Raw genomic sequence first — 12,557 nt, 5'->3', positions numbered from 1 at the left:
ATAATAATAATAATAATAATAATAATTAATAATAATAATTTATTATTGGTTACCTTTTTGCCCTTTAAACCTGTTTCATTTTGCTGTTATTGTGATGTGGGTCTGTTTGTTGAAAATGTTTAAATGTTGATTGTTTAAATTTTTCTGCTTGAACCCTTTACTTTTATAAAATTCAACCCATTTTGAGTGATGAATAAAGAATGATTTGATTTTATTTGAATCGGAGACCTAGAGATCCCCACGTTTTAGCGCGCACAGGCTACCACCAGTTTAGGCAACTGAGCTAAACTGCTCTGCTACCTGGTTATAAATCTATAAGGTACCATTCCAATATTTAATAATAGGCTCTATTACAGTAACACTATTAAAATTCAGAGACGGTCAAAAATTTACTTTCGCCATAATATATTGTACAACAAGCCTACGACTTCTGGATCACTTTTTCTTCAGGTCATCTAATAGGCTTGAAAATATCAATATAAGGACGTTTGAGTAACAAAATTCATTGATTGTTTTTAATAAAGTGTTACTTTAATACCAAAAAATATGTTGCTCTGAAACATGATAAGGCCAATCTGAATAAAATGACCCGATCGTCCTTTAAGGTGCAATTGATGATGTTGCAGGCGTTTATCATCCAAATATCTGAATTATTAGTAGGCCTTTAATGTATACATTATTTTAATCGATTTCAACATGCTGTGTAATAATATTTAATAATAGGCCTACTATGATGGATAACCATGCATTTTATTCTTTATTCACTGACATGTTTAAAGTCGAAGGCGGACTTTAAGGTGTGTAGTTTTGCAGCCGTCCGGGGCTCATACATTTTTATTTTAAATTAAAAGAAAATATTTTGTCAAAAGCGGTTGTATTATTAGATTGCTCGGTAGTAGTAAGTAGGGGCCCATCGCCTTTCAGGGACTCATTTGGACATGGAGGAAGTAAGCGTTTCCCTAGAAAGCACACAGGCATTACATAACTGGTCAAACCTCCATAGTGGGGCATCCAGGGTCATAGTTTAAAGAACCCCTTCTAATAAATCTGCCAAATATTGTGTTTGTGGGATTTTGGTCTATTTGTTTTTTTCGGAAATTATAGAAAATGTTACGTATTGTTAAGGCGTTGTCTCTTATACACATCTAGATGTGTATAGAGTGCTGAGTATCAGTGTTACTGTAAGTAAAAGTATCTAACCCTCTCCAGGGCCCATTTGGACTCGGACTTCGCCCAGAAAGCACATGCGTTACTTAAGGCTTGGTAGTAATGTGCTAGGTAGTAGTAGGAGTGCACGCCCCCCCCCCTCCCCGCGCCATCCGGGAGCTCACGAGTTACGCAAATGGGTCCTGTTTATTTTAATACGATATGCCATAATTGGACTTTATGGGACAATACATGAAACACTACATCGTTTCTGATATATAAGCTGCAATACATTATTCAGCATCGGAAGAGCTTTCCAACGATACCAAACACGACTACTTTTTGGTGAGTTTATATACTTACTAATGACTGTCTCTTATACACATCTAGATGTGTATAAGAGACAGCACCTATTTTTGAATTATGTTCCAATCTGGCATGAGTGACAGTAGTTTTTATATGTCTGGTTTGTTGCCTGTATAGAAATTATGATTTTAGACACCAACATCATATCTGTAGCTTATTTAGTTCCAATTATATGCACATTTTAGATAAATTTGGCGGCCATTTTTCAAACAAAATGGCCGCCATTTGTATACCAGGTGAAAAATCAAGTGTCAACAGGGCTTAGGGTGACCAGGACAAAGTAATTAGGATATCTGGCTATATTGACTGCTTCTAACATTCCACTCCCCCTAACTTGATTTCTAGGTCTCTTTTTTTAAATTTTTTTCGTAGTCTATAAGTAGATTTTTGGCCAAATTGCGTTCCAGAATCTACTCGATGATGTGACCTTAATATTCTCCCATGCGCAGATGACTTTTAGTGACGTCATTACGTTCTACCGTCGTCGTGCCATCGAAAGCTCCATATTTGTCCCTAGAATTTGGTAAGTTTTAGTAAAGAAGAGATTGGCGATAGTTCCCACGGTTATCTAAAAACTCTTCTTATAATGTGGGCTGTCATGAAAAAATGAGTCTTGTGGTACGCCAGGTCAATGTGATGTATCCAAGAAATCATATCTTTAGGTGATATTTTGATAGAAATTGGGTTTCAGTTTTTCTGATAAGTTTAATATTTATATTTCATGGTAGCAAAAGTTCTGGGTTGAGTTACCTAAGGTAATCATGTTTCTGGGGCACATCTTGTAAAGCTACATTTCAGAAGTGATAAAACCAGAGCCGTAGATAGAGAGAGTATGGCCAATTTGGCGCATGGACGCCATGTCGTTACCAAACAGCCCAGGCGCATGCGCGCGTATAGCTTTAATGTTTTGTTTTGGTGACAACATGGCCGGTGTAAGTCATGTGATTGCGATCCACCCAATCACACGTGCGTATATCGAATCTACGGCCCTGGATAAAACCAACACAAAATGTATCAGTTGTTTATCTTTAGAAGCGATTTTCTCTAAAGTACATTTTTAGACTTCTGAAATTTAAAATAATCTTACTCCGGTTTTACTCAACCTAGGAACATTATTCAAAGACCAAAATAAAGCTAATATATTCATCTATCTAAATATATCAATAATTAGTTTTTCATTTTTTTTTACCACAAGACTTATTTTGTCACGACAGCTCACATATTAGGAAATAGTTGTTTGAAGTGAGTCGGGGAATTTTCAATGGGAAAACGATATATTAAAAATGATAGATAAATGCATGGCAATATGGACAGCAGCTATAATAATAAGTTTAGCAGGTAAGTTATCATTTCCAGTAAACTTTCTTATCAAGGGAATTTAGTAAATTAAAAACCTCATCATATGACGACCGTTGGTGTTAAACAACATCTCATGTACTGTACTTGTATGTATATATGACAATAAAGGAGATCTTGAATTTTGAATCTGGAAAAAATTAATTGAATTGTCCGTGGCAGTGGATTAAAAACTCATCCTTGCACTAATCTCAGTGTTTAATACCTCACGCCCTCTGTAAGTCAAACAACCTTGGCATTTTGATAGCTTGAAACACTCCTTGTGTTTTTTTTTCAGATTCAAAATTCCAGAGCAACTTTATTGTCATATATACATATACAAGTACAGTACATGAAATTTGTATTCCTGAGCTGGGAATACACAAAATATATATTCAAATTAAATTACACGACAAATATTTAAAATTTATATACAGTGCATAAAATACTTTACAGTTAAATTACAAATACAATATACACAGTAAAGTAAAGATGATTGGCAAACCGTGGCGGTACATGAGTTGTAATCAAATGGTCGAAAGTAGAGATTATCGGCATTTCGTCTATAAACGGTCTGAATACCATGTGTATGTCAGCAGCACCCTAGTTCCATTTAAATGTTGTCCAAAAATCGCCATTTGCACATATACGGGTATCCGTGTTTATTTAGCGAGACTGAATAATTTTCATCATTTTATATCTATTAAATGAGACCTGCTTGATTAATCTTAAACAAATTAAAATAAATCTAATGAAATTTACAGAGAAACTTAAAATACTGGAAGAACATTAGTATAGTATATAAGGCATAAAAACAGGTTAAGAATTAGTAGAAGACTTAAAGTTTTATTACCGGGTCGTTGCATTAGACTTTCACTCCTTAAATAATATTAATATTATTTCCTATTTTGACCACGGCAACCGATCTAATTAATACCTCCATTACATTATTATTATTATTGTGTATTATAAGACTTTTAAACCACTGATTGTTAAGTCAGATAAAGGCCTCTGAGGAAACTGTCAGATTCAATAAGGCACTCCCCTTCCTTCGCAAAACGTATAAAATAGATAAACGCAAATATCTTTTCATATCTGACGATCGCCAGTAACTGAAACTTCTTCAAGATGTACTGCCTTCTAGGTTTAGTTTGTGCTCTTGTTTACTTACCTATCGCGACAGCTGTTGACAGTACTCCCTGCGACTCTGGACGTACCGGTAGGCGTTTGACTTTTTTTACATTATTTCAATGCATGTCCGTAATTTTCGTTTTTAACCTCTTAATGGTCAGTAGATGCTCCCCTGACAATGGTTATAAATATGGTATATATTATATGCTGTCCTTATTATAGTCATGATATATATTATAATCATGATATATATATATATATAGTAGTTTCTCTCAATTTAAATGTGCCATTATTGAACTTACTTTTTTTTTATCTACCATTGTAAATGTTTTTGTTTTTACAGTGCACCCTCCAATTTGAGACTCCTCTAATTTCCGAGACCCTTTTAATTTGGAACCACCTTTTTCAAGAATCAATTCAATTAACAATCATCATTTTTTTCATAAAGCTAACCATCTAATTGCAGACCGAACCCGAAGACCATCCCAATTTTCGAGTCCCCGATGTAGTCTCAAATTGGAGGGCGAACATTTTTTGTATTGTTATAATTGAAATACATTTTATTTCATAATAGGCATATGTTCTTTTATTTTATTATTTATTTATTTATTTATTTTTTTTTTTGGTGAGGCATGGAGTGACACAAGCTAACACATTTCATGAATTATACTACTTTAACATCGAAATGATTTTTTTTTTTTAATTCTTTATAACCTCCATCGCCAGTATTATTTCAAGAAGAAACGTTTTGGGTTTTTTTTTTTTAAATTAAGTTTGGAAAGGTAGTATAATATAGTGTATTCAGCAATCAATAGAAACTATTCGAGATCATCATCTATGGGAAGTGAAAATCAAGGTGGCCTTGGAGTCGATCTGCAGTTAGAGGGTTATTTTTTTGTTAAAAGATTGAAAATTTTTATTTGGTTCTGAGAAAAAGTGGTTTTGAATTAGAAGCGTCTCGGAATTAGTGGGATATCGAATTAAAGTATGCACTGTATTAGTTTAATAATTTGTTCACGCGGTACTCTTTGGAAAAAACTAAGATATTTTTTAAGTTTCTGAAAAAAATGTATAGTGTCCTTCTGTCAGTGTTTTGTGTTCCATTTATTTTGAACGCACTCGATCCCTAACTTGCACTTCCCTAATACTAATAATGTATACTCGTCTGCACAATTGTTTTGTATTTTAAGTGGATAGTGTGCTCTGCTGTCTTTTATAAAAGAAAAAAAAAATAAATAAATCGACTGATTAATTGATGGATTGATTGACAGAACGACTTACTGACTGATAATTGATTCATTAATCGATTAATTTATTGACATACTCATTGATTGAAATTATTCAAAATAAGTCTCGATGGAGAGGTCCAAACCAAGGGTCGACTACAGCCTCGATCATGGTTCCAGAACGAAAAAAAAAAAACCCTGTAGAGTTTACGGGGAGAGTTTTATGGCTTAGTATGGTCCAAATTTAGCATTTACCATAATATTAGCGATTGACAATTAAAATAACGTTATTTGGATATGCAAATTAATTATTATATTATTTTCATGAGTCTTTATTTGTGTCCTTTCGGAAAATCCGGTGGTACCTCACATCGCAAAACAGAGTGCAAGATTATTGCAAAACAACCATGGTTATCAATTTAATCCACTTTTCTGTATGCCTGTCTCTTATACACATCTAGATGTGTATAAGAGACAGGTTCTGTTGGTTGGGATGGAGTAGCAGAAAGAGCAGTTGACGGTCGCAAGTCAGGCACATACGGCGACGGCACCTGCACACACACACGTAAGTTCTCATACTTAAATCGATAATTGTGTAGGATCCACGGAGGTTCATTCTAAACGTTTTATAAGCTATAACGCTAAATGGCTCTACAGTTTTAGTATCGTCTTCACGCGTGACGTCTGATCCGAAGATGGACGAAAAAGCAATGAACAGAAAGTTAGCAACTTAGCAAAAAATAAAAAATAAATTATTTAAAAGCAAAATGATTTTTTTTTTTTAAATTTCAGAAAACCAAGCTAATAACTGGTGGATGGTTGACCTTGGAAAGACGTTCAAAGTTAAATATGTGAGACTATACAATCGACAAGGTAGGTGAACAAAACACCATGACTTTAAATACTGTATAATAGAGTCTCGATTGCACGATGACGACACGATCAAAGCGTACCACATTTGTTGTTAACTTAACACGATCACATTTTCGTTTTTAGATTGCTGCAGGGAACGATTGAATGGCGCACTCATTCGTGTTGGAAATAACCCCAACGGTATGCTGACAAATCCACATTGTGGAGGGGTAGTCAACAATGCAGAGACCAGCGCATCGCAAGTTATCAGTCGACAGTGCAGCCCACAACTTACTGGTCGGTACGTCAGTGTCTCACTCACAAGCAATTTTCTGACACTTTGCGAAGTCGAAGTGTGGGGAGAAGAAGTGTGATTCAACAATCTGTCTACTGTATGTTTCTGTGCATCATCCTAATTCTTCCATAAAACAATTAGCTAAACTTTTATTATGAATATTCGGAATTTTTCAGTAGTAACATACTATCTGGCAAAACCCTACAATGATTTAAACATTACTAACTAAGATCTATTCTTAAAGATATCCCAAAAATAGAGGATGTATAGAAATTTAGCAGATGTAAAGCTTAGCTTACTAACAATCGCTTATAATGTTTTTGAAAACAGAATAAAACGCAGATTCCGTGCAATATTCAGTCGCCTGTTTTCTGATTTTAGATTCATGATTACTGTACTATACCAAAGATACTAGACACAAATAGAACTCTCCACAGATAAATCTTTATTACCAAAATGCATGATGGGTATGCGTACTTGCATAAGTTTAGTTATCTCCCGCCGTATGCGGCGCCCAATTAAATGAGGCGCTGCGTATGGAGGGAGATAAACAAACTTATGTAAATTGTCATCATTAGAAAGAGATTGCGCCGTATACGGCACGAGAATGCGTAAACGTATGACGTATATCCGCTTAACATTTGCTATGCGAGAGTTCTATCTTGTCTTTCCAGTATCTTTAACCATACAGCAAAATTTCACTGTACACTTTAATTTCTATATATACTGGTGACATTTACCAAATGTTCAGGCCTGTATTTCAAACATTAACAAGAAACACACAACATTAACAATAACATGGTTATCAATTTAATCCACTTTTCTGTATGCTGTACTACGAGTTGAGTGATGAAGAGCGAACGAAGCTGATTCACCTAACTAGAAGATATATCAACAAACATAAATTATTCAAATATATTTCTTGGGAAAATAGTATCCATGGACTGTAAGACGAACGTGCCATTTTCAAAGGTACTCTGTTACACCTGGAGTTATCACAAGGGCACTGGATTCAGGAGAGAAAGCGGGGGAGGGGGGCTGGGGCTAGGCCCCTCCCCCTAAATAAGAGAAAAAAAGGGAGGCGACCACGGGGCTCCAAACAAGCTAATGCTATTTTTTTTAAATTTAAATCCCATAGTCTATGGTTAAGAATTTTAGAAAACTAAAATCTCAAACACCACCCCTCCCCTTCCCGCTAAATTGTCTGGATTCGCCCATATAAAATTATCAATAATTTTTTAATTTTATCAAATGCATAACATTCCCATTCATTATCTAAAATCCTTTAAGTTTAACTTTCATGTACGTCCTCAGTCAAAAAATATTATATAACGTTTGCTTTTCCAATTAGTAGGACCATTGTCGAGCATAACAGTAATCATTTTTTGCAAATTAAAGGTGTGTTTTTGGTCTATACAGTTCACAACAGGTCAAATCGTTAATTTATTTCTAATGGTTTTTATGTCGTGGTTTAGATATATTATATATCATAAATATTTTTGTCTGTTATTAGGAAGCTCTTGGTTGATATTAAAATAGTGATTAATGATGCGTTATTTTACTTTCAGTGCTAATACATCAGTCACTCTTCCACTATTTTTTTTTCTCATTTACTTTTAATCCCACCCAGGAGGTTATGTATTTCCCCAGTGTCGGTTTGTCTGCCTGTTAGCAAGATTACAAAAAAAAAATAATGAATTTCATTTCATTTATTTCTCTCAAAAAAAAAAAAATACAAAAAGACAAGAACAAACAGACGCAATGAGAAACAACAAGAGAGAGAGAGAGAGAGAGAAAAAAACCAAAAAGCGAACTTAATCAACTATCGAGTGGTTGCCCAATGCATACAAATAATACAATTATCAACAGTAAAGATGAATGCCCAGTGGCGGATCCAGGAGGGTTCAAGGGGTTCGGACGAACCCCCTCTGTGAAGAAACGTAACAAAATATATAGACTGGGTCCTGGCCAACGGAGGCGGAAGCGGGGGGGGGGAAGGGGGCTATTTGTCCACTTTTTCTACTGGGGGGCCTGGCCCCCCAATTTTGTTACTGTTCCCAGCACCCAGCCAGTGGCAATCATTTTACGACGCTGCAATGTCATTATTATTATTATTATTATTATTATTATTATTATTATTATTATTATTATTATTATTATTATTATTATAAAATATAGATTGTTTTTTTTTCATTTTCTGACGAACATTACAACTTCCCTTTTTGAGTTGAGCAACCAAATGTTGATTGACGTCTGTATACGTGCGTCTGTCAAGTTGCCTTGAAACCCACCCTCGAGCATCAAGAACAAATCGCCTGCATTCGTGAAATCTGTATTTAGACATATGGGGGAGGTAGGCACTCTTAATGGAGCGACGTTCTCATCTTTATGCTAATACCACGAAGATGTATAGTAAGGGTAACTGATTGGATTACAGTAAACCTTCAAACTAGCGTAATATAACCACATTTAAACTCACGAAAACGTGAATTAAAACAGTTGCCAAGTACCTATTTCACTATTTCATCGGAATAAAATGAGGAATATCAAGAAATACTTAAGGGTCTTTGTTTTATAGACACCCTATATGTATATGGGTGTCTACAAAACGAAGACCGAAAACCAGAAAAACGAAGACCCACATTGTTTTCTCTCAATCGTGATGAAAATAATGTTTTTAAGTCACTTCATGCTATGTATCATATTTTTAGCACATTATTGCCTGAATCTGAGTCTTCGTTTTTGGGTCTAGCCCAACTAGCATTCAATTAAATACAATTAAAAACATTGTTTTTTGCTCGACGTCGCAATAATTTACGTATGAAAGTGTGTTCTTCGGCCCGATTTCATCGATCTATAAGAAAGACTACGTATCCAACTACTCAATATTTTTGAAATATAGGCCTAATAATGTATTGACTATATCTTTGATTTTCTTGTATGGTATAGGCCAAAGGATGAGATAAAATCACCTGACCTTTTTTTTAAAAGGGGTAAAACCTAGAATTTTTTCTCGGCCTAGGAATTAAGATTTTCAAGGGGGAGGACCCCGGACCCCCTTTCATTCTCAGGTTTTTTGGAAAAATTTTGAATCCCCCTCTTTCAAATCCTGGATCCGCCCAATTATCATAAAATTTGATGAAAATGGTACATAATAATATAAAAGAGAAATGATTAACTTTTAGAAAGAAAATGTCAAAGGCAAAGTCAAGGTCATGAAAATTCGACGTTCCGCCTTGAACTTACCCTCGTACAAAAAAGAAAGTAATAGAATCACTCATACACGGCCTGCGTATTGTTTGGTATCCAGGTCCAGGCACAAGGTGGAGGTACGTAATCTATGAAATCTAATAATGTGACCATTATAATAATAATAATAATAATAATAATAATAATAATAATAATATTAATAATAATGATAATGATAATGATAATAATAATAATAATAATAATAATAATAATAATAATAATAATAATAATAATAATAATAATAATAATAATAATTATTATTATTATTATTATTATTATTCAATTTCCATCGCTGCTCTCCTTGTGTTTCAGCTGGAGGGCTGAAATACAAGTTACGATAGCGCACCGTCTTTCGGATGAGACATTTAAGCCTTTGGTCCCGTGTGCATTATGGCCCATCCCGGTGTAGGCCTACTCCTCAATCGCCACCAGAAGGACCCCACTGGAAATAAGTCTTCTTCAGACTTTCGTGGGTTACATTGGTGTTTACACCGAATAAATCGAATCCAATAACACATTTAACTGCTTAAATAACGGGGAAGTCGCAGATTTAAAATAATTATAAAAAATAATACATCGCACACACATTTTTGGTAACAAGAATAGGCTGTAAACATGTTTTATATATGTGCTACCTAACACATCTAAGCCGTACGTAATGCTTGGTTAAATTAAAGTTTTACTGTAGGCCTATATAATACAAATTAAAATATTTGTGAGTACAATGACCGGCTTCAATTCTAATATTTTTGTTAACGTCGTTACTATGATTATTCCAGGTTAGATTTTTTACGGCTACAAACATTACTCTTCGGCTTCTTGAATTGCTTACCATTTACAAATACATTTATCAATGCAAGAGACCTGTTTAATCCTGTTTTAAAAGATAATATAATTCGTTTTACTTACGTTAATAGTTAATTTGTTTGCATTACACCATTCGATAACACATGTTGAATGGTTAATTAAAGAGAGAATATTGTTTCACGATGAAAAATTGGTATCAAATAAATTATCTAATTTGAAAAAAACAAAAAAAACTGGTGGAATTAGGATAGTCGTTGATATAAATCAATGAAAGGGTTGGACCCAACACTGACCTTTGTGGGACTTTAAACATTACCGGATCAAACTTGATCTGCAGCCACGAATTGAGATTTGCCTTTTAGATCTACCAGTCAGACTACCATATACCATAATGTTGCAATTTAGATATGAGCATCCATAAGTATTCGTGTCAAATGCTTAATGTCTATAAAAATGCCAATTGAATTGTTGTTACCAATCAATTTGTTGAAGAAGATGGTTAACTAAACTTATAAGTGACAATTTTGCATTATTGATGTTGTCGAAATAAATCAAATTTTTCCAAAATAATTGTCAGTCTATTATTCACAATTTTTCAGTTTTTTCTAATAAGTTTAATAATTATATTTCATGGTAGCAAAAGTTCTGGGTTGATTTACCAAGGTAATCATGTTTTTCAGGCACAATTTGTAAAGCTACATTTCGGAAGTGATAAAACCAACACAAAATGTAGGCCTAGCAGTTGTTTATCTTTAGAAGCGATTTTCTCTTAAGTACACTTTTGGACTTCTGAAATTGAATGATCTTACTCCGGTAGGTTATCATTTCCAGTAAACTTTCTTATCAAGGGAATTTATCAAATTTAAAACCTCTTCAAATGACGACCGTTAGTGTTAAAAAAAGTTATTGTACTGTACTTGTATATGTATATACAGTATAACAATAAATGAAATCTTGAATATTGAATCTGGAAAAAAAAATTAATTGAATGGTCTGAGGCAGTGGATTAAAAGAACTCATCCTTGCACTAATCTCAGTGTTTAACACCTCACGCCCTTTGTAGGCCAAACAACCTTGGCAATTTGATAGCTTGAAACACTCCTTGTGTGTGTGTGTTTTTTTTTTTTTTTTGTTTTTTTTTCCAGATTCAAGATTCCAGATCCAATTTATTGTCATATATACATATAGGTACAGCACATGAAATTTGTTTTCCTGAGCTGGGAATACACAAAACATATATTCAAATTAAATTACACGACAAATATCAAAAATATATATACAGTGCATAAAATACTTTACAGTTAAATTACAAATACAATATACACAGTAAAGTAAAGATGATTGGCAAACCGTGGCGGTACATGAGTTGTAATCAAATGGTCAAAAGTAGAGATTATCGGCATTTCGCCTATTAAACGGTCTGATTATTTCAGCAGAACACTAGTTCAATTAAAATTTTGTCCAAAAATCGCCATTTGCATATCTACGGGTATTCGTGTTTATTTAGCGAGACTGAATAATTTTGATCATTTTATATCTATTAAATGAGACCTGCTTGATTAATCTTAAACAAATTAAAATAAATCTAATGAAATATACAGAGAAATTTAAATTATGGAAAACATTGGTATATAGTATATAAGGCATAAAAACAGGTTGAGAATTAGTAGAAGAGTTTAAAGTTTTATTACCGGATCGTCGCGTTAGACTTTCACTCCTTGAATAATATTAATATTATTTCCTATTTTGACCACGGCAACCGATCTTATTAATACCTCCATTACTTAGCATTATTATTATTGTGTATTAACAGACTTTTAAACCATCCTTGTTAGGTCAGATAAAGACTTCTGAGGAAACGGTCAGATTCAATAAGGCACTCCCCTTCCTTCGCAAAACGTATAAAACAGATAAATGCAAATATCTTTTCATATATAACGATCGCCAGTAACTGAATCTTCCTCAAGATGTACTGCCTTCTAGGTTTAGTTTGTGCTCTTGTTTCCTTACCTATCGCAACAGCTGTTCACAGTACTCCCTGCGACACTGGACGTACCGGTAGGCGTTTGACTTTTTTACATTATTTTAATCCATGTCCGTAATTTTCGTTTTCAACCTCTTAATTGTCTGTAGATACTCCCAATGGTTGA

At 34.0% G+C, this 12,557-nt stretch overlaps 1 protein-coding gene across 2 annotated transcripts in view; it reads left to right on the top strand.

Annotated features, from left to right (window-relative positions):
* The first annotated feature begins 3,913 nt into the window (after window positions 1–3,913).
* Window positions 3,914–12,557, top strand: part of LOC117123846 (fucolectin-like) — a 10,681-nt gene continuing 2,037 nt past the window's right edge. The window contains exon 1 of one of the 2 annotated variants that reach the window (XM_033269878.1): window positions 3,914–4,066. In XM_033269878.1, coding sequence (XP_033125769.1) covers window positions 3,976–4,066 — 91 coding nt within the window. In that variant the 5' untranslated portion in view covers window positions 3,914–3,975. Of the gene's footprint in view, window positions 4,067–12,308; window positions 12,466–12,557 lie in introns of those variants that run through there. The other variant, XM_033269886.1, reaches the window with a different exon arrangement.

The sequence above is a fragment of the Anneissia japonica genome, unplaced genomic scaffold, assembly GCF_011630105.1.
Source record: "Anneissia japonica isolate Jap-2015-1 unplaced genomic scaffold, ASM1163010v1 scaffold169_len739621_cov184, whole genome shotgun sequence".
Taxonomy (NCBI): Eukaryota; Metazoa; Echinodermata; class Crinoidea; order Comatulida; family Comatulidae; genus Anneissia; species Anneissia japonica.
This window is presented reverse-complemented; position numbering and strand designations above follow the sequence as displayed.